Genomic DNA, 22,942 nt, shown 5'->3' with positions numbered 1-22,942 from the left:
AGATGCCCAGCGCTTCAAGACTCTTTCTCAACCCTCTCTCGTTCTCTCCCCACCCTAAAATTTCAGTCGCATCTTGCCCCATAGGCTACACTTGTTTGTCCATCACACATGTAAATACACTTAGGTTGGAGTCATTAAAACTCGTTTTTCAACCACTCCACAAATTTCTTGGTAACAAACTATAGTTTTGGCAAGTCGGTTAGGACATCTACTTTGTGCATGACACAAGTAATTTTTTCCAACAATTGTTTACAGACAGATTATTTCACTTATAATTCACTGTATCACAATTCCAGTGGGTCAGAAGTTTACATACACTAAGTTGACTGTGCCTTTAAACAGCTGGATAATTCCAGAAAATGATGTCATGGCTTTAGAAGCTTCTGATAGGCTAATTGACATTATTTGAGTCCATTCGAGGTGTACCTGTGGATGTATTTCAAGGCCTACCTTCAAACTCAGTGCCTCTTTGCTTGACATCATGGGAAAATCAAAAGAAATCAGCCAAGACCTCAGACATTTTTTTTTGTAGATCTCCACCAGTCTGGTTCATCCTTGGGAGCAATTTCCAAACACCTGAAGGTACCACGTTCATCTGTACAAACAACAGTATGCAAGTATAAACACCATGGGACCACGCAGCCGTTATACCGCTCAGGAAGGAGACTCATTCTGTCTCCTAGAGATGAATGTACTTTGGTGCGAAAAGTGCAAATCAATCCCAGAACAACAGCAAAGGACCTTGTGAAGATGCTGGAGGAAACAGGTACAAAAGTATCTATATCCACAGTAAAACGAGTCCTATATCGACATGACCTGAAAGGCCGCTCAGCAAGGAAGAAGCCACTGCTCCAAAACCGCCATAAAAAAGCCAGACTACGGTTTGCAACTGCACATGGGGACAAAGATCGTACTTTTTGGAGAAATGTCCTCTGGTCTGATGAAACAAAAATAGAACTGTTTGGCCATAATGACCATCGTTATGTTTGGAGGAAAAAGGGGAACGCTTGCAAGCTGAAGAACACCATCCCAACCGTGAAGCACGGGGGTGGCAGCATCATGCTGTGGGGGTGCTTTGCTGCAGGAGGGACTGGTGTGCTTCACAAAATAGATGGCATCATGAGGAAGGAAAATTATATGGATATATTGAAGCAACATCTCAAGACAGGAAGTTAAAGCTTGGTCGCAAATGGGTCTTCCAAATGGACAATGACCCCAAGCATACTTCCAAAGTTGTGGCAAAATGGCTTAAGGACAACAAAGTCAAGGTATTGGAGTGGCCATCACAAAGCCCTGACCTCAATCCTATAGAAAATGTGTGGGCAGAACTGAAAAAGCGTGTGCGAGCAAGGAGGCCTACAAATCTGACTCAGTTACAGCAGCTCTGTCAGGAGGAATGGGCCAAAATTCACCCAAATTATTGTGGGAAGCTTGTGGAAGGCTACCCAAAACGTTTGACCCAAAGTTAAACAATTTTAAAGGCAATGCTACCAAATACTAATTGAGTGTATGTAAACTTCTGACTCACTGGGAATGTGATTTAAATAAATAAAAGCTGAAATCATTCTCTCTACTATTATTCTGACATTTCACATTCTTAAAATAAAGTGGTGATCCTAACTGACCTAAAACAGGGAATTTTTACTAGGATTAAATGCCAGGAATTGTGAAAAATTTAGTTTAATTGTATTTGGCTAAGGTGTATGTAAACTTCCGACTTCAACTGTAACTAGCTTGCCTGCTCTATCTGCACTGATTGAAGTAATTTAATGAGCTAAATGTAAAAAACTTGATTTCACAGGTAAAAATAAATAAATAAAGGAAAGGTACGATATAAACTGTTACTTTTTGTTGTTCGAAATGGTTCAGAACTTTATTTTGCTGTTCGGAACAGTGGAACGGAACAAAAAGAGTGGTTCTGTTCAAAAATAAACAAATGGAAAATCATTTAGGTTCCAACTCCTGATATGTGTTACTGTTTACTTATTATATTCCTTATGTAACACATAATTCACTACATGATTGTGGTGAATTCCCTACATAGATATGGTGCAAGATCTTTGAGGCAAAATATGAAATGAGTAATCTATTAATATTATAAGAAAGGTGTATGTTCTGACAATGTAACCTCTACAAAATAAATGCTTTCCTTAATAGGTTTCACATTTGTTTTTATAAGTCAACATATACAAAACCCTGACAATTACTATAAGACAAGTATGAATTTTCATGTATAAGGCTGGGCAGCACCTCCTACTGGACAGTTGATTTATCTACAGCTATGCCTTTGGTCTCCCATCCAAGGTTTTAACCAAGCCCAGCTTTGATATTTATCACTGACTACTACCAATGTGCTATCATGAGAATGATTGTTGAGTGATCTCCACTTAATAATGAAATAGATTCAATGCTGCTATTGAAGTCACCCCCCCCCCCCTTCCTGCTCCTCCTCTTGCTACTCCTCGCAGCGGACTTTGTGTCTTTCTTCAATAAGTGTGACGTAGCATGTGTCAATGATGTCAGACAGTGGTATGCAAGCGCTTTGTATAATTTGTCTAAATAATTTGTCTAAAGTCTCCCATGTCAACGAAAACATACATTCTCTTGTTCAGTTCACAGGCATGCTAAATGTAAATGTAAATGTATGTGTATGTCCCATGTATGTGAGACCTTAGAAGGCTTAGCTTACATGTCTCTTGAATTTTTCTTATACAGTACTTGCAACATTTCTGTTATGGGTGGATAACATTTAGACATTAGTCAGATATTAAAATAATCTTTGTATTTACTGCCATATGTATCACTGACCAGTTCCAGGTAGAACAAACAGTAATCTTGTTAAGTCTTCTAGATCTTTTCCATATGAGATTTAAGAGTTTTTGGAAAATGTGGTCACGTAAAACACTGAGGGAGATTTGACCAAAATTCTGTAAACAAACTTTGCCTCTGCACAGTTCTTCCAGTCAATGTGTTAAAAGTAGTCCTTGTGGATAGAGGTTTGTTAAACTCTGAAATCAATAGTTTCTGTTTTGCATACATTTTAAGTGAAAGATCTGAGTCTAGACAGAATGTCTAGGAAGAGACGTTCTAATCACGTCTGTCAACTTGTTGCTAGAGCTAACATCTAGACCTATTCCTATTCTAAAATGTGTACAGAATTTGTCTAAAGTCTCCCATGTCAACGAAAACATCCATTCTCTTGTTCAGTTCAAAGGCATGCTACCTGTGCTCCCTCTAGAAGTCCTGGAGGAGATGCTCCTGAATGTCCCTCCACACCAGGTGGTGTGTGTCTGTCGACTTGTGTGCCGTGAGTGGAAAGAAGTGGTGGACAGTGATTCTCTTTGGAGAGAGAGGTGCCGAAGAGAAGGATACCAGACACATGATGTGACTAAACTACCTAAAGACTGGCGTTTGTTTTACTTCTTGAGCAAGAAGAGACGTAATCTTCTCAAGAACCCCAGAGCAGATGGTAAGAGTCGAGACCACAGAAATGTCTAAATTCTCTGTTGGGGTATGGGGGTCCTGTTATTAACCTCAGAACCCACACTTCAAATCCCTCACTCTTTTTCTCCAGATGAATTCAATGGCTGGCAAATTATGGAGAATGGAGGGGATAAATGGAAAATTGAGCCAGTGGAAGAAGTGCCGCTTCCTGATAACACAGTGAAAAAATACTTTGCAACTTCTTACTCGTGAGTTTACTACTATACCATATTTGTTTTTCAGTGAGAGAATATCACTTGGTCCCACTTTGTTTCACATCCACATTAGTGTTGATTTATTTTCCATCTCTTCAAATACATTTGGATGATAATACCTATCATTGACCCTAACCCTTGGAGTTTTCCACATTTTGTTGTTACAAGGTGGGATTAAAATGGATTTAATTGTCCTTTTTTATCAACAATCTACACAAAACTGTCAAAATAAAAAATAAATATACATGTGTATATATTGTGGCAGACGAGGGGGTTTGATCTAGACGTTTACACAGATCAGACACAAGTGTGATACCTCAGTTTCAAGGATGTTTATTTAAAACAATAAAGAAAATGAAAAGAAACAGGTCTCCTCCAGGAGACCACTTCTGGGTCACTGCCTTCTGGGCCCTGGGGAATGCTGTCTCCTCTGGGATAGAACACCGAGCCCCTCGGTTCTAGCAGACCGTGAGGACGTCTATCCGGCAGCAACCTCTCACTACCTCCAACCCTCCCGTGTGATGCCCTCCTGGCAGCTTTAAGAGCCCCGTACGGCTGGTGAGCAATCAGCCTCTTGATTACTCACCAGCCTCAATCAGCCCCAATTAGTCCTGGCCGGAGGACCCGTCGAGACCTGGCACGTCCAGCAGAGGGAGCCACCGCCGCGTGATGTAGACTCCGTCTGTCATGAGGCCTCGACGTGTCTCCCCCTGGTGGCTTGTCCGCGGTACGCCACAATATATATGAAAAATAAAACCCTAATATATCTTCATTACATAAGTATTCAACCCCTTGAGTCTATACATGTTAGAATCACCTATGGCAGTGATTACAGCTCTGAGTCTTTCTGGGTAAGCCTCTTAAGAGCTTTGGACACCTGGATTGTACATTATTATTTGTAAAATTCTTCAAGCGCTGGCAAGTTGGTTGTTGATCATTGCTAGACAGCCATTTTCGATGCCGATTTTAAGTAAAAAGTGTAACTTTAGTGCCTTATTGCAAACAGGATGCATGTTTTAGAATATGTTTTATTCTGTACAGGCATCCTTCTTTTCACTCTGTCATTTAGGTTAGTATTGTGGAGTTCTAGAATGTTGTTGATCCATCCTCAGTTTTCTCAAAATGGAAACAAAACAAATTGAAACAGTACTATTGGTGCTTTTTTCTCGTTTTTCAAGCGAAGGTCTTTTTAAGGTAGTATATGCGCACACTCGTTCGGTTTGGCTAGACGAGCTTGGCTAGGTGCCAGCCGAACTGAAGCATGCTGACTGAAGCATGCTGACTGAAGCATGCTGACGCCTAAACATTATTGACTCGACATTTCAGCTTTTCATTTTTAATTAAAGATGCACTATGCAGAAATCACTCTGCCATTTCCGGGTTGCTAACATTTGAATAGTTTGCCTCATTTCAGTTTGTGACAATACAAGCAAGTATAGTGTAGAGAATCATTGTCCCATCTAAACCGCTGTGAAATGGATTTTCCATAACCAAAAAGATTGTATTTTCAGCTGTTTGAAGCTGGTGTACAAAACCGAAAGTAAAAGACCCAAAAACGAGACTTCAGTACGTAAAACATAGAAATAGTGCACATAGAACAGATCTACCGCTTCTTAGACTTGCTTTCAATGAGAATGACAGATCTATAACCCACATTTCTACGTGAATTTGGTCGGGTTGCCCAAAAAGTTACATGTTGCAGCTTTAATTTGTAAAAATGTCTAAAACATAATGTCCACTTTGACATTATTGGGTATTGTGTGTAGGCCAGTGACACAATCTTAGTTCAATCCATTTTAAATTCAGACTAACACAACAAAATGTGGAAAAAGTCAAGAGGTGTGAATACTTTCTGAAGGCACTGTATATGGCCTCCTGAATTGAAATGGCTTTCAGGCTGCTTACTATCAACTATGGTAAATGTGTTGGCTGTGTGTCCTCTTGTCTTCGGCTCATCTCAGGACCTGCAGGAAGTCTCAGCTGATTGACTTGGAGAAAGAGGGTTACAGGCCTTCTTTCATGGATGACTTTCAACCTGACATCATAATATCCGACTGGTGAGAGGAATATTAGAATTTTATAATTCAGTGTCTGCTACTCTATACTTGTCAGAGGAATAGTCCTGTACAACTTGTATGTTTGTTTGTCCATATCAGGTATGCTCCACGGTGGGACTGTGGCTCTGAATATGATATCTGTGTTGAGTTGCTAAATCATAAGAAGACGACAATTAAGAAGTTTAGTCCAGAAACTGTCATCTTTCAACAGTGGAATGATCAGAAATGGAATCAGGTAAAACCTTCAGACTTTAAGATAATTCTCAATATACATGGGTCTGTAAATAGCTGAGTACACAATCAACTATTTGATTTCTCCTTGTCTTGTGTTCTACTAAGATGTTGTGTGCATTAGACATTTTCAGTGATTGCATTGCAAGATGTTTTTTGTTTTATTCATTTACAAAAAAAGACAATTGAAAGACAAACATTGCAGATAAAACAAGGTAAAGAGGTGTGTGTGTATGTATGTATGTATGTAATTAATTAATTAATATATATATATATTTGTTATTTAAAAAATATATTTATTATTAGTACCAGTCAAATGTTTGGACACACCTACTCATTCAAGGGTTTTTCTTTATTTTTACTATTTTTACAAAGTTGCCACCCTTTGCCTTGATGACAGCTTTGCACACTCTTGGCATTCTCTCAACCAGCTTCATGAGGTGGTCACCTGGAATGCATTTCAATTAACAGGTGTTCCTTCTTAAAAGTTAATTTGTGGAATTTCTTTCCTTAGGGCATTTGTGCCAATCAGTTGTGTTGTGACAAGGTAAGGGGGGTATACAGAAGATAGCCCTATTTGGTAAAAGACCAAGTCCATATTATGGCAAGAACAGCTCAAATAAGCAAAGAGAAACAACAGTCCATTACTTAAGACATGAAGATCAGTCATTATGGAAAATTTCAAGAACTTACAAAAGTTTATTCAAGTGCACTCTCAAAAACTATCAAGCGCTATGATGAAACTGGGTCTCATGGGGACCGCCACAGGAATGGAAGACCCAGAGTTACCTCTGCTGCAGAGGATAAGTTCATTAGAGTTACCAGCCTCAGAAATTGCAGCCCAAATAAATGCTTCACAGAGTTCAAGTTACAGACACATCTCAACATCAACTGTTCAGAGGAGACTGTGTGAATCAGGCCTTCATGGTCGAATTGCTGCTAAGAAACCACTACTAAAGGACACCAATAAGAAGAAGAGACTTGCTTGGGCCAAGAAACACAAGCAATGGACATTAGACCGGTGGAAATGTGTCCTTTGGTCTGGAGTACAAATTTGAGATTTTTGGTTCCAACTGCCGTGGCTTTGTAAGATACGGTGTGGGTGAACGGATGATGATCTCCGCATGTGTATTTCCCACCGTAAAGCATGGAGGAGGAGGTGTTATGGTGTGGGGGTGCTTTGCTGATGACACTGTCTGTGATTTATTTAGAATTCAAGGCACACTTGACCACCACAGCATTCTGCAGCGATACGCCATCCCATCTGGTTTTGGTTTAGTGGGACTATAATTTTGTTGAAGAATCTCAAATATATTTTGATTTGTTGAACACTTTCTTGGTTACTACATGATTCCATATGTGTTATTTCATAGTTTTGATGTCTTCACTATTATTCTACAATGTAGAAAATAGTAAAAATAAAGAAAAACCCTGGAATGAGTAGGTGTCCAAACTTTTGACTGGTACATATATATATATATATATATATATATATATATATATATATATATATATATATATATATATATATACATACAAAACAGATTTCCCAATTAAACAAAGCATACTAATTACAATTGAACATGAATATATGACCTCTTCAATGTTTCAGATGACTCATGTGTTCAAGAATTATGGACCAGGTGTGCGGTACATCCAATTCATTCATGGAGGAAATGACACTCAGTTCTGGGCTGGCTGGTATGGAATTCGGGTCACCAACAGTAGCATCGAGATCTTCCCATCGGTGGACAGATAGATAGCTTTCAGTGTTCCCATTTAGTCTCCCAAGAGGTTACAAGTGAACGTTGTGCCGAGCTGAAAGCTTTGAAACCTCTCTTAGCATAGTGTACACCATGTTCTGTCTTTTCTGCCTTAGGCAATACGCACACTATGATGTTTCTCTGTGGATATAAATGATTCTGGCTGTACAATACAGGTAACTGCAAAAATAAAGGAAACCCTTGAGTAAATGAGGGATACAAAGTGTATTGAAAGCAGGTGCTTCCACACAGGTGTTGTTCCAGAGTTAATTAAGCAATTAAAATCCCATCATGCTTAGGGTCATGTATAAAAATGCCCAGTTGCCCATTATTTAGGTTACTATGGCTAGAAGAAGAGATCTCAGTGACTTTGAAAGAGGGGTCTCAAAGGAGCATAGTGGTCTGTCGGTCTCAGTCACCAGATCTCAACCCAATTGAACACTTATGGGAGATTCTGGAGCGGCGCCTGAGACAGCGTTTTCCACCACCATTCAACAAAACACAAAATTATGGAATTTCTCATGGGAGAATGGTGTCTCCTCCCTCAAATGGAGTTCCAGACACAGAATCTATGAATGCTAAGGCGCATTGAACCTGTTCTAGCTCGTGGTGGCCAACGCCCTATTAAGACACTTTAAGTTGTTTTCTTTATTTTGGCAGTTACCTGTATATTATTTGTGTCCATCTCTGAATTGTACAGAGCAAAGCAAAAATGCACATTATATACCTGGAATACATTGAAGCCTTATACAAGGAAGATAGACCAAAGGAGAGAAAGGAAAGTGTGAACTTGAATGTAATGTGTTATGTACATAAACGTCTGACCCACTTTGACAAACGACACCTTAAGAAACGTAGTTGAACACTTTTGGTTGTACTCACCTATATCTAAACATCTATAATGTAATTGTTATCATGTACAGTGCCTTCAGAAAGTATTCATACCCCTTGACTTATTCCACATTTTGTTGTTACAGCCTGAATTCAAAATGGATTAAATAGATTTTTCTAAACCATCTACACACAATACCTCATAATCTTTGCCAATTTATTGAAAATTAAATACTGAAATATCTAATTTACATAAGTATTCACACCCCTGAAGCAATACATGTTAGAATAGTCTTCGGCAGAGATTACAACTTTTGAGTCTTTGGGGTAAGTCTCTAAGAGCTTTGCACACCTGGATTGTATAATATTTGCACATTATTATTTTTAAAAGTTGGTTGTTGATCATTGATAGACAGCCATTTGCAAGTCTTGCCATAGATTTTCAAGCCGATTTTTAAGTCAAAACTGTAATTATGCCACTCAGGAACATTCAATTACGTCTTGGTAAGCAACTCCAGTGTATATTTGGCCTTGTGTTTTAGGTTATTGTCCTGTTGGAAAGGTGAATTTGTCTCCCAGTGTCTGTTGGAAAGCAGACTGAACCAGGTTTTCCTCTAGGATTTTGCCTGTGCTTGGCTCTATTCCATTTATTTTTATTTAAAATAAAAAAAACATCTCTAGTCCTTGCCGATGACAAGCATACCCATAACATGATGCAGCCACCATCATGCTTGAAAATATGAAGAGTGGTACTCTGTGATGTGTTGTGTTGGATTTGCCCCAACCATAACACTTTGTATTCAGGATATACCGTTTTAGTTTAGTGCCTTATTGCAAACAGGATGCACGTTTTGGAATATTTTTATTCTGTGCAGGCTTCATTCTTTTCACTCTGTCATTTAGGTTTGTATTGTGGAGTAACTACAGTGTTGTTGATCCATCCTCCGTTTTCTCCTATCACAGCCATTTAAACTCTGTAACTGTTTTAAAGTCACCATTGGCGTCAGTGAAATCCCTGAGCGGTTTCCTTTCTCTCCGGCAACTGAGTTAGGAAGGACGCCTGTATCTTTGTAGTGACTGGGTGTATTGATACACCATCCAAAGTGTAATTTATAACTTCACCATGCTCAAAGGGATATTCAATGTCTGCTTTTTTTTTTTTACCCATCTACCAATAGGTGCCCTTCTTTGCGAGGCATTGGAAAACCTCCCTGGTCTGTGGTTAAATCTGTTTGAAATTCACTGCTCGACTGAGGGACCTTACAATTACAGTGGGGGAAAAAAGTATTTAGTCAGCCACCAATTGTGCAAGTTCTCCCACTTAAAAAGATGAGAGGCCTGTAATTTTCATCATAGGTACACGTCAACTATGACAGACAAAATGAGAATTTATTTTCTCCAGAAAATCACATTGTAGGATTTTTAATGAATTTATTTGCAAATTATGGTGGAAAATAAGTATTTGGTCAATAACAAAAGTTTCTCAATACTTTTATATACCCTTTGTTGGCAATGACACAGGTCAAACGTTTTCTGTAAGTCTTCACAAGGTTTTCACACACTGTTGCTGGTATTTTGGCCCATTCCTCCATGCAGATCTCCTCTAGAGCAGTGATGTTTTGGGGCTGTCGCTGGGCAACACGGACTTTCAACTCCCTCCAAAGATTTTCTATGGGGTTGAGATCTGGAGACTGGCTAGGCCACTCCAGGACCTTGAAATGCTTCTTACGAAGCCACTCCTTCGTTGCCCGGGCGGTGTGTTTGGGATCATTGTCATGCTGAAAGACCCAGCCACGTTTCATCTTCATTGCCCTTGCTGATGGAAGGAGGTTTTCACTCAAAATCTCACGATACATGGCCCCATTCATTCTTTCCTTTACACGGATCAGTCGTCCTTGTCCCTTTGCAGAAAAACAGCCCCAAAGCATGATGTTTACACCCCAATGCTTCACAGTAGGTGTTCTTTAGATGCAACTCAGCACTCTTTGTCCTCCAAACACGACGAGTTGAGTTTTTACCAAAAAGTTCTATTTTGGTTTCATCTGACCATATGACATTCTCCCAATCCTCTTCTGGATCATCCAAATGCACTCTAGCAAACTTCAGACGGGCCTGGACATGTGCTGGCTTAAGCAGGTGGACACGTCTGGCCTTGCAGGATTTGAGTCCCTGGCGGCGTAGTGTGTTACTGATGGTAGGCTTTGTTACTTTGGTCCCAGCTCTCTGCAGGTCATTCACTAGGTCCCCCCGTGTGGTTCTGGGATTTTTGCTCACCGTTCTTGTGATCATTTTGACCCCACAGGGTGAGATCTTGCGTGGAGCCCCAGATCGAGGGAGATTATCAATGGTCTTGTATGTCTTCCATTTCCTAATAATTGCTCCCACAGTTGATTTCTTCAAACCAAGCTGCTTACCTATTGCAGATTCAGTCTTCCCAGCCTGGTGCAGGTCTACAATTTAGTTTTTCTCAATTTGTCTATCATAGTTGACGTGTACCTATGATGAAAATTACAGGCCTTTCTCATCTTTTTAAGTGGGAGAACTTGCACAATTGGTGGCTGACTAAATACTTTTCCCCCCACTGTATCTGTATGTGTGCGATACAGAGATGAGGTAGTAGTCATTCAAAATCATGTTAAACACTATTATTGCACACAGTGAGTCCATGCAACTTATTATGTGACTTGTTAAGCACATTTTTACTCCAGAACGTATTTATGCTTGCCATAACAAATGGTTGAATACTAATTGACTCGACATTTCAGCTTTTAATTTTTTATTAATTTGTAAAATGTTCTACAAACATAGTTCCACTTTGACATTATGGGGTATTGTGTGTACGGCAGTGACCATCTCAATTTAATCAATTTCAAATTCAGGCTGTAACACAACATTTTGAAAATGCCAATGGGTGTGAATACTTTCTGAAGGCACTGTTTATATTAAAAGGATACTATATACAGTGAGCTCCATAATTCATTGGACAGTGACCATTTTTTTGTTATTTTGGTTCTGTACTCTAGCACTTTGAGTTTGAAATGATACAATGACAATGAGGGTGAAGTGCAGACTGTCAGCTTTAATTTGAGGGTATTTTCATACATATTGGATGAACCGTTTAGAAATGACAGCACCTTTTGTACATGGTCCCCCCATTTTAAGGTACTACAAGTATTTGTTAAATTGGCTTCACAGATGTGTCATTAGGCAGGTGTATTAATTTGTGTCGTTAGTGAATGCAGGAGAGCTGTTGATGAATAGTATTGATTCTAGACTTTGCTATTGCCTTTGGAGGTTGTTGTTGGGGTGTGACAACATGAGGAAGACAGCAGTGTCGATGCAAATGAAGCTGGCCGTCAGAAGGCTCAGAAATGAAAATCAATCAATCAGGAACATTGCAAAAACCTTGGCCATGCCCAAGTCAACAGTTTGGTTCATCATTAACAAGAAAAAAACTACCGGTGAACTCAATTATGTCAAAAGACCCGGTAGACTGAGGAAGACCACTGTAGTGGATGACCGGAGAATACTCTCTATGGTGAAGAAAAAACACCTGATAACAGCCCAACAGATCAAAAACACTCTCCTGGATGCAGGTGTAGATGTGTCAAAGTTTACCATACGTCGAAGACTACACCAGCAGGACTACAGAGGGTACACTACAAGATGCAAACCACTGATAAGCCTGAAGAACAGAAAGGCGAGATTACAGTTTGCTAAAAAGCACCTAAAAGAGCCCCAAGAGTTCTGGAAAAAAGTATTGTGGACAGATGAGACAAAGATTAACATGTACCAGAGTGATGGAAAGAGGAAAGTGTGGAGAAAAAAAAGAAATGCCCATGATCCAAAGCATACCACCTCATCCGTGAAACATGGTGGAGGGGGTGTTATGGCTTGGGCCTGTATGACTGCCAGTGGAACAGGCTCACTTGTCTTCATCGATGATGTGACTGCAGACAGTAGAACAATGAATTCTGAAGTCTACAGAAATATTTTATCTGCTCAGATAAAACCAAATGCCTCCAAACTCATTGGATGGCACTTCATCATGCAACAAGACAATGACCCTAAACATACTGCTAGAGCAACGAAGGGGTTTTTGATGGCCAAAAAGTGAAAGATCCTTGACTGGCCGAGTCAATCACCGGATCTGAATCCAATTGAACATTCATTTTACATGCTGAAGAGGAGACTGAAGGCAATAAGTCCCCGAAACAAGCAGGAACTGAAGATGGCTGCAGTACAGGCCTGGCAGAGCATCACCAGGGAAGATACCCAGCGTCTGGTGATGTCGATGCATCGCAGACTTCAAGCAGTCATTGCATGCAAAGGATATGCGACCAAATATTAACATTGATTACTTTATTCTACATTATGTTAAACTGTCCAATGTTTTTTGATGCCCGAAAATGGGGGGGACCATGTACAAAAGCTTCTATAATTTATAAACGGTTCATCCGATATGTATGAAAATACCCTCAAATTCACCCTCATTGTCATTGTATCCTTTCAAACTCAAAGTGCTAGAGTACAGAACCAAAATAACAAAAACATGGTCAATTACCATTGAATTATGGAGCTCACTGTAAATGTATGAAAATAAGATAAGAAATATGTTAAGTGTTTGTTTGTGAACCTGTAATACATTTATGAATACATTAATATAATGTCTAATTTGGTTATGTACTGCTATCCTGTGGAGATTGCTTCTTATGGTTTTTCTCTTGAATAAGAAGTTGTTACACTTGTGTAACGACATTTAAAGTGTACTGTCCTTATTGTTTATTCAACTACTGTGGAGTGATTTTATCCTCTATGCTTGAACATTAGACATTACATCAATATACAGAGACCCCATACTAACAGTGCATGCGGAAAGTATTCAGACCCCTTGACTTTTTTCACATTTTGTTACGTTGCAGCCTTATTCTAAAATGGATTAAATTAAATGTTTTCCTCATCAATCTACACACAATACCCCATCATGACAAAGCGAAAACAGGTTTTTAGAGAAATCTTGGCAAATGTATTAAAAATAAGAAACGGATACCTTATTTACATAAGTATTCAGACCCTTTGCTATGAGACTCGAAATTGAGCTCAGGTGCATCCTGTTTTCTATTGATCATCCTTGGGATGTTTCTACAGCTTGATTGGAGTCCACCTGTGGTAAATTCAATTGATTAGACATGATTTGGAAAGGCACACACCTGTCTATATAAGGTCCCACAGTTGACAATGCATGTCAGAGCAAAAACCAAGCCATGAGGTCGAAGGAATTGTCTATAGCGCTCCGAGACAGGATTGTCGAGGCACAGATCTGGGGAAGGGTACCAAGAAAATTCTGCAGTATTGAAGGTCCCCAAGAACACAGTGGCCTCCATCATTCTTAAATGGAAGACGTTTGGAACCACCAAGACTCTTCCTAGAGCTGGCCGTCCGGCTGAGCAAACTGGGGAGAAGGGCCTTGGTCAGGGAGGTGACCAAGAACCCGATGGTCACTCTGACAGAGCTCCAGAGTTCCTCTGTGGAGATGGGAGAACCTTCTAGAAGGACAACAATCTCTACAGCACTCCACCAATCAGGCCTTTATGGTAGAGTGGCCAGACGGAAGCCACTCCTCAATAAAAGGCACATGACACCCCGCTTGGAGTTTGCCAAAAGGCACCTAAAGGACTCTCAGACCATGAGAAACAAAATTCTCTAGTCTGATGAAACCAAGATTGAACTGAATGCCAAGCGTCACGTCTGGAGGAAACCTGGCACCATCCCTACGGTGAAGCATTGTGGTGGCAGAATCATGCTGTGGAGTTGTTTTCAGCGGCAGTGACTGGGAGACTAGTCAGGATAGAGGGAAAGATGAACGGAGCAAAGTACAGAGAGATCCTTGATTAAAACATGCTCCAGAGCGAATGTTCACCTTCCAACAGGACAATTACCCTAAGCACACAGCCAAGACAACGCAGGAGTGGCTTCGGGACAAGTCTCTGAATGTCCTTGAGTGGCCCAGCCAGAGCCCAGACTTGAACCCGATCAAACATCTCTGGAGAGACCTGAAAATAGCTGTTCAGCGACGCTCCCCATCCAACCTGACAGAGCTTGAGAGGATCTGCAGAGAAGAATGGCAGAAACTCCCCAAATACAGGTGTGCCAAGCTTGTAGCGTCATACCCAAGAAGACTCAAGAATGTAATCGCTGCCAAAGGTGCTTCAACAAAGTACTGAGTAAAGGGTCTGAATACTTCTGTAAATGTAATATTTCATTTGTATTTTTTGCAAAAATTGCTAAAAACCTGGTTTTGCTTTGTCATTATGGGGCATTGTGTGTAGATTGATGAGAAAAACAAAACAATTTAATCAATTTTAGAATAAGGCTGTAACGTAACAAAATGTGGAAAAAGTAAAGGGGTCTCAATACTTTCCAAATGCACTGTATGAAGAAATTAACTTTTACTCTTAATTGTGAATGTACATTTTGTATAAAACAAACAAACATAGGCTACTGTAAGGTGCTGTTCCTGTCAAAGGAGGAACAATATCTGTTGACAGATAAAGCAAGAGTATTTGGTAGTTTTACACTGCAGCAATTTGAGCTGTTTCATTCAGATTTAGGGCCGATTCAGAGTTACGAAATCTATGGCTTTCTTCACACTTTTTGATTTAAGCACTTCTCCAGAAGTTGGTATTCAGATTTACCTTATGCAGGTGCAGCGTTGAGGGGATTCGATTATCTGGCCCTGGTTACCCCGGTGGGAGGAGTTTGCTCTGGGTGAAAAGTGACTGCATTTGTTTTGGAACCGGGCTGCCTCCCGGGTGTGAGCCAGGTGCCCGTCTGCCCAGAACAAAAGTGATGTAGCATAGGCTAGATGAAGGACGTGGAGTAATTAGTAGAATTCTGTGTTTTCACATGCAAAAGTAGATTAAATTCAATTTTCACAGAACCGCTTGTTGTAATTTCGATGAGGCTCTCTTGTTCAGATATCGGTAAGTGGACTGGAGTCAGGGCATGAAAGGGATAACGAATCCAGGTGTTGTGTCGTTCGTTTAGGGAAAGTACCTGCGTAATTGCGCACCAAGCTCACTCAGGTGTTTCGCTATATCACATTTGACATTGTCCGTAAGCTTGAGTTCATTTGCACACAAAATATCATACAATGATGGAAATACCTGTGTGTTGTCCTTGTTAATGCAGACAGAGAAGAGCTCCAACTTCTTAATCATAGCCTCAATTTTGTCCCACACATTGAATATAGTTGCGGAGAGTCCCTGTAATCCTAGATTCAGATCATTCAGGCGAGAAAAAAAAGTGGTTATCCCACCAATTTGTAAGTTGCTCTGGATAAGAGCGTCTGCTAATGACATAAATGTAGATGGTTTAATTGTATTTTTGAAACGAGGCTACTCAGGCGAGAAAAAAACCATCCAAATGTATAGCCCCGTTGGAAAATCTAAATAGACTGTTTCAAAATGTGAATCACATTTTTATTTGGCGTACCCCTGCAGCATTTACGGTGATAAGGCCTCAGCAGAAGTCAGGCCATTCATATTTCTTGCGCTTCGTGGAGCAGTGCAGAGCTGTTGTCAAGAAAGTGAGTTTGTGTTTTCTACAGGATGTACCACCCCCACCTACCGTCAACCAATCATGTCAATGCGGAGTTATACAGAACCCTCCGCATTGTTACAACATTTGGGAGGCGCATGGCGTCAGCCCTAGTCAAAACACCTAAAAACAAGACATGGTATCAAATTCGATATACAACGAGCTGAAACTAGCCACCTACGGTTCCCCACATTGCAGCTTCTTGTCATTGTTGCTATCTGACCATTCAGAATAACACCGCACGCCTTCCGACCACATCGATGCGTGCGCATCATTTTCATTTTCGCCAACCCGTCTATAGGAGCAAAGCAGGAAGTAAAAGCAAAGTAAAAGCAGGAAGTGTACCCAACAATATGTGCTGTGGTTTCTTGATTCAATTCAACTGACGTTACAAAAAATACATTCCATTGCATGAGCGACATCAGGTAACATCATTTGAATGAACATTTTACATTACCATGGAAATTATTGTATCACAATACCAGGTAGCCATTGCGATTGTACCCATAAGTTTACCAGTCAAATTAGGTTAAAGGGTTAGAGGTTCCAAGCCCATTCTATTCATCGTTTGCTACAACACCATGCTTGTTTCAGCAAGGGGCAACAAAGTTTCATCACGTTGTGAAGAATCCATGTTATCCCAGAAACCGACTCCACGCACGAATGCCTGGCCGTTCAGCTGTTAATTCCCAAAAAATCAAATATATTCGTTTTATTTAAAAACGGTTATGACTTAATTTATTTTCATTACGGTCTTCATCCATAACCGTCGTTTACATGGTTATACAGTAAATGTGGCAGCCCTAACGAAAATGATGGAACATATGCTTTTCCTGTGTATATGCATGGCTTAAAACATAATAGCATTATGCCAAAAGTAACTATAAACATGTTTATTACATAGTCTAAGTATGTATAAATGATTAAATGGTCATTGTATTGGTAAGCTCAGTAAATTTGGTCAATCTGTGACTATCGTATTTGGCTGCTTGTACATTTTACGCCTTAGAAATGGCATTACGGTTTTCAATATCTCTGGCCCAGAAAGTCAGATTCTTACGAGGTTAAGTTCTCGTGGTTCAGTGGGGTCTCCCGCAGTTTTCAAAGGTCTACATCATCTGAGAATGGTCCTTAGTGGCGCTACAGACCACAACTGTAGCTGAACAAATCTGAATTTGTATATTTTCTTTATATTTGGATGTCTTAAGCATAATAGCTGTATGAAAAGTAACTTAACATATCCATTCTATAGTCTGTGTTTATGTTTGATAAACTACCCAGTTTTTGTTAAGAATTTCTGGATATTTGACCTAGGCCTAAATGTATTCCATCATGTCCACCAGATTTGACATTTGACCCTTTGAAAATCTGGCCTAACTTTGTGTATCACCCCATCATTGTTTGATCTAGCATGGATGACAGCCTTTAACAAGCCAATTTCTTTTCAAGCACTTATTCCAGGTTGGCTGGTCTACTACTATTGTTATTTTACAATGAAATAACTTTAGTGGATGTTTTGAGATGTCAGACAGGTCCACCATCTAAGCAGCCAGTAAGGTTTCTGTTAGTGTTATAGAGAGTGATCGTGAGAAAATTACTTGTTCACTATTCTTTCAATAAACATAATTGTATGAAGCAATAATTGGACTGTTAATCAATACAAAAACTAGTACTTTGATGTAGCCAACTACCAATTATTAAATAATTCCGTATTTCTTCTAAAATAAATTGAAATTTTTAAAAACTGTCACCACACATTGTTATTGGATTTTCAACATTGTTTACAATTTTATTTGAGAAAATAAAGACAAATGGCATGGACAAAATTATTGGCACCCCGGCGCTAGTACTTGGTTGCACAGCCTTTGGCCAAGATAATTGCAGACAAACATTTATTGTAGCCATCAATGAGCCTGCTGCACCTGCTACTGACAATTTGGCCTTTTCAGCAGCAAACTGCTCTAATTCTTCAATGTTTGCCCTGCACCAACTGCTTTTTTCAAATCACATTTTATTTGTCACATACACGTGTTTAGCAGATGTTATTGTGAGTGTAGCGAAATGCTTGTGCTTCTAGCTCCGACAGTGCAGTAATATGTAACAATTTCACAACATATACCCAATACACACAAATCTAAGTAAGGAATGGAATTAAGAATATATACAGTGAGGGAAAAAAGTATTTGATCCTCTGCTGATTTTGTACGTTTGCCCACTGACAAAGACATGATCAGTCTATAATTTTAATGGTAGGTTTATTTGATCAGTGAGAGACAGAAAAAAAAATTAAAATAAAGAAAAACGCATGTCAAAAATGTTATAAATTGATTTGCATTTTAATGAGGGAAATAAGTATTTGACCCCTCTGCAAAACATGACTTAGTACTTGGTGGCAAAACCCTTGTTGGCAATCACAGAGGTCAGACGTTTCCTGTAGTTGGCCACCAGGTTTGCACACATCTCAGGAAGGATTTTGTCCCACTCCTCTTTGCAGATCTTCTCCAAGTCATTAAGGTTTCGAGCCTGACGTTTGGCAACTCAAACCTTCAGCTCCCTCCACAAATTATCTATGGGATTAAGGTCTGGAGACTGGCTAGGCCACTCCAGGACCTTAATGTGCTTCTTCTTGAGCCACTCCTTTTTTTGCCTTGGCCGTGTGTTTTGGGTCATTGTCATGCTGGAATACCCATCCACGACCCATTTTCAATGCCCTGGCTGAGGGAAGGAGGTTATCACCCAAGATTTGACGGTACATGGCCCCGTCCATCGTCCCTTTGATGTGGTGAAGTTGTCCTGTCCCCTTAGCAGAAAAACACCCCCAAAGCATAATGTTTCCACCTCCATGTTTGATGGTGGGGATGGTGTTCTTGGGGTCATAGGCAGCATTCCTCCTCCTCCAAACATGGCGAGTTGAGTTGATGCCAAAGAGCTCGATTTTGGTCTCATCTAACCACAACACTTTCACCCAGTTCTCCTCTGAATCATTCAGATGTTCATTGGCAAACTTCAGATGGGCCTGTATATGTGCTGTCTTGAGCAGGGGGACCTTGCGGGCGCTGCAGGATTTCAGTCCTTCACGGCGTAGTGTGTTACCAATTGTTTTCTTGGTGACTATGGTCCCAGCTGCCTTGAGATCATTGACAAGATCCTCCCGTGTAGTTCTGGGCTGATTCCTCACCGTTCTCATGATCATTGCAACTCCACAAGGTGAGATCTTGCATGGAGCCCCAGGCCGAGGGAGATTGACAGTTCTTTTGTGTTTCTTCCATTTGCGAATAATCACACCAACTGTTGTCACCTTCTCACCAAGCTGCTTGGCGATGGTCTTGTAGCCCATTCCAGCCTTGTGTAGGTCTACAATCTTGTCCCTGACATCCTTGGATAGCTCTTTGGTCTTGGCCATGGTGGAGAGTTTGGAATCTGATTGATTGATTGCTTCTGTGGACAGGTGTCTTTTATACAGGTAACAAACTGAGATTAGGAGCACTCCCTTTAAGAGTGTGCTCCTAATCTCAGCTCGTTACCTGTATAAAAGACACCTGGGAGCCAGAAATATTTCTGATTGAGAGGGGGTCAAATACTTATTTCCCTCATTAAAATGCAAATCAATTTATAACATTTTTGACATGCGTTTTTCTGGATTTTTTTGTTGTTATTCTGTCTCTCACTGTTCAAATAAACCTACCATTAAAATTATAGACTGATCATTTCTTTGTCAGTGGGCAAACGTACAAAATCAGCAGGGGATCAAATACTTTTTTCCCTCACTGTACATATATAGATGAGCAATGACAGAGCGGCATGGACTAAGATACAGTAGAATATTATAGAATATGTACATATGAGATGAGTAATGCAAGATATGTAAACATTATTAAAGTGACTAGTGTTCCATTCTTAAAGTGGCCAGTGATTTCTAGTCTATGTCTATAGGCAGCAGCCTCTAATATGCTAGTGATGGCAATTTAATAGTCTGATGGCCTTTAGATAGAAGCTGTTTTTCAGTCTCTCGGTCCCAGCTTTGATGCACCTGTACTGACCTCGCTTCTGGATGATTTTTTTATTTTTTTTATTTTTTTATTTCACCTTTATTTAACCAGGTAAGCCAGTTGAGAACAGGTTCTCATTTACAACTGCGACCTGGCCAAGATAAAGCAAAGTAGTGCAATAAAAACAACACAGAGTTACATATGGGGTAAAAAAAACATAAAGTCAGAAATACAACAGAAAATATATATACAGTGTGTGCAAATGTAGCAAGTTATGGAGGTAAGGCAATAAATAGGCTATAGTGCAGAATAATTACAATAGTATTAACACTGGAATGCTAGATGTGCAAGAGATTATGTGCAAATAGAGATACTGGGGTGCAAAAGAGCAAAATAAATAACAATATAGGGATGAGGTAGTTGGGTGGGCTAATTTCAGATGGGCTGTGTACAGGTGCAGTGATCGGTAAGGTGCTCTGACAACTGATGCTTAAAGTTATTGAGGGAGATAAGAGTCTCCAGCTTCAGAGATTTTTGCAATTCGTTCCAGTCATTGGCAGCAGAGAACTGGAAGGAATAGCGGCCAAAGGAGGTGTTGGCTTTGGGAATGACCAGTGAGATATACCTGCTGGAGCGCAGACTACGGGTGGGTGCTGCTATGGTGACCAATGAGCTAAGATAAGGCGGGGATTTGCCTAGCAGTGATTTATAGATGGCCTGGAGCCAGTGGGTTTGACGACGGACATGTAGTGAGGACCAGCCAACAAGAGCGTACAGGTCACAGTGGTGGGTAGTGTATGGGGCTTTGGAGACAAAACGGATGGCACTGTGATAGACTACATCCAATTTGCTGAGTAGAGTGTTGGAGGCTATTTTGTAAATGACATCGCCGAAGTCAAGGATCGGTAGGATAGTCAGTTTTACGAGGGCATGTTTGGCAGCATGAGTGAAGGAGGCTTTGTTGCGAAATAGGAAGCCGATTCTAGATTTAACTTTGGATTGGAGATTCTTTATGTGAGTCTGGAAGTTGAGTTTACAGTCTAACCAGACACCTAGATATTTGTAGTTGTCCACATACTCTAGGTCCGACCCGTCGAGAGTGGTGATTCTAGTCGGGTGGGCGGGTGCTAGCAGCGTTCGATTGAAAAGCATGCATTTAGTTTTACTAGTGTTTAAGAGCAGTTGAAGGCTACTGAAGGATTGTTGTATGGCATTGAAGCTCGTTTGGAGGTTTGTTAACACAGTGTCCAATGAAGGGCCAGATGTATACAAAATGGTGTCGTCTGCGTAGAGGTGGATCTGAGAGTCACCAGCAGCAAGAGCGACATCATTGATATACACGGAGAAAAGTGTCGGCCCAAGAATTGAACCCTGTGGCACCCCCATAGAGACTGCCATAGGTCCAGACAACAGGCCCTCCGATTTGACACACTGAACTCTATCTGAGAAGTAGTTGGTGAACCAGGCGAGGCAGTCATTTGAGAAACCAAGGCTATTTAGTCTGCCAATAAGAATGCGGTGGTTGACAGAGTCGAAAGCCTTGGCCAGGTCGATGAAGACGGCTGCACAGTACTGTCTATTATCAATCGCGGTTATAATATCGTTTAGGACCTTGAGCGTGGCTGAAGTGCACCCGTGACCAGCTCGGAAACCGGATTGCATAGCGGAGAAGGTACGGTGGTATTCGAAATGGTCGATGATCTGTTTGTTAACTTGGCTTTCGAATACTTTCGAAAGGCAGGGCAGGATGGATATAGGTCTGTAGCAGTTTGGATCTAGAGTGTCACCCCCTTTGAAGAGGGGGATGACCGCGGCAGCTTTCCAATCTCTGGGGATCTCAGACGTTATGAAAGAGAGGTTGAACAGACTAGTAATAGGGGTTGCGACAATTTCGGCGGCTAGTTTTAGAAAGAAAGGGTCCAGATTGTCTAGCCCAGCTGATTTGTAGGGGTCCAGATTTTGCAGCGCTTTCAAAACATCAGCTGTCTGAATTTGTGTGAAGGAGAAGCGGGGGGGGCATGGGCAAGTTGCAGCAGAGGGTGCAGAGTTGGTGGCCGGGTTAGTGGTAGCCAGATGGAAAGCATGGCCAGCTGTAGCAAAATGCTTGTTGAAATTCTCAGTTATTGTAGATTTATCGGTGGTGATAGTGTTTCCTAGCCTCAGTGCAGTGGGCAGCTGGGAGGAAGTGCAAAACTTTTTGGAGTTAGTGCTACAGGAAGCAAATTTCTGTTTGAAAAAGTTAGCCTTTGCTTTCCTGACTGCTTGTGTATATTGGTTCCTAACTTCCCTTAAAAGTTGCATATCGCGGGGGCTATTTGATGCTAATGCTGTACGCCACATGATGTTTTTGTGCTGGTCAAGGGCAGTCAAGTCTGAGGAGAACCAGGGGCTATATCGGTTCTTAGTTCTGTATTTTTTGAATGGGGCATGTTTATTTAAGATTGAGAGGAAATTACTTTTAAGGAACAACCAGGCATCCTCTACTGACGGAATGAGATCTATATCCATCCAGGATACCTGGGCCAGGTCAATTAGGAAGGCCTCCTCGCTAAAGTGTTTTAGGGAGCGTTTGACAGTGATGAGGGGTGGTCGTTTGACCGCGGACCCGTTACGGACGCAGGCAATAAGGCAGTGATCGCTGAGATCCTGGTTGAAGACAGCTGAGGTGTATTTAGAGGGTGTGTTAGTCAGGATGATATCTATGAGGGTACCCATGTTTACGGATTTAGGGTTGTACCTGGTAGCTTCGTTGATAATTTGCGTGAGGTTGAGGG

General features: G+C 40.7%; 1 protein-coding gene across 5 annotated transcripts in view; it reads left to right on the top strand.

Annotated features, from left to right (window-relative positions):
* LOC121538498 (F-box only protein 6) overlaps positions 1 to 22,942 on the top strand; it is a 43,833-nt gene that overhangs the window by 10,469 nt on the left and 10,422 nt on the right. For 2 of the 5 annotated variants that reach the window (XM_041846580.2, XM_041846579.2), the window contains exons 3-7: positions 3,208 to 3,469; positions 3,575 to 3,692; positions 5,660 to 5,755; positions 5,855 to 5,990; positions 7,599 to 8,009. The exons of 1 other annotated variant lie outside the window; for it this stretch is intronic. In XM_041846580.2, coding sequence (XP_041702514.1) covers positions 3,208 to 3,469; positions 3,575 to 3,692; positions 5,660 to 5,755; positions 5,855 to 5,990; positions 7,599 to 7,745 — 759 coding nt within the window. In that variant the 3' untranslated portion in view covers positions 7,746 to 8,009. Of the gene's footprint in view, positions 1 to 3,207; positions 3,470 to 3,574; positions 3,693 to 5,659; positions 5,756 to 5,854; positions 5,991 to 7,598; positions 8,010 to 16,255; positions 16,605 to 22,942 lie in introns of those variants that run through there. 2 more of the 5 variants (XM_041846583.1, XM_041846582.2) reach the window with 2 other exon arrangements.

Source organism: Coregonus clupeaformis, chromosome 24 (genome assembly GCF_020615455.1).
Source record: "Coregonus clupeaformis isolate EN_2021a chromosome 24, ASM2061545v1, whole genome shotgun sequence".
Classification (NCBI taxonomy): Eukaryota; Metazoa; Chordata; class Actinopteri; order Salmoniformes; family Salmonidae; genus Coregonus; species Coregonus clupeaformis.
The sequence above is the reverse complement of the archived record's forward strand: the minus strand, read 5'-3'. Positions and strand labels throughout refer to the sequence as shown.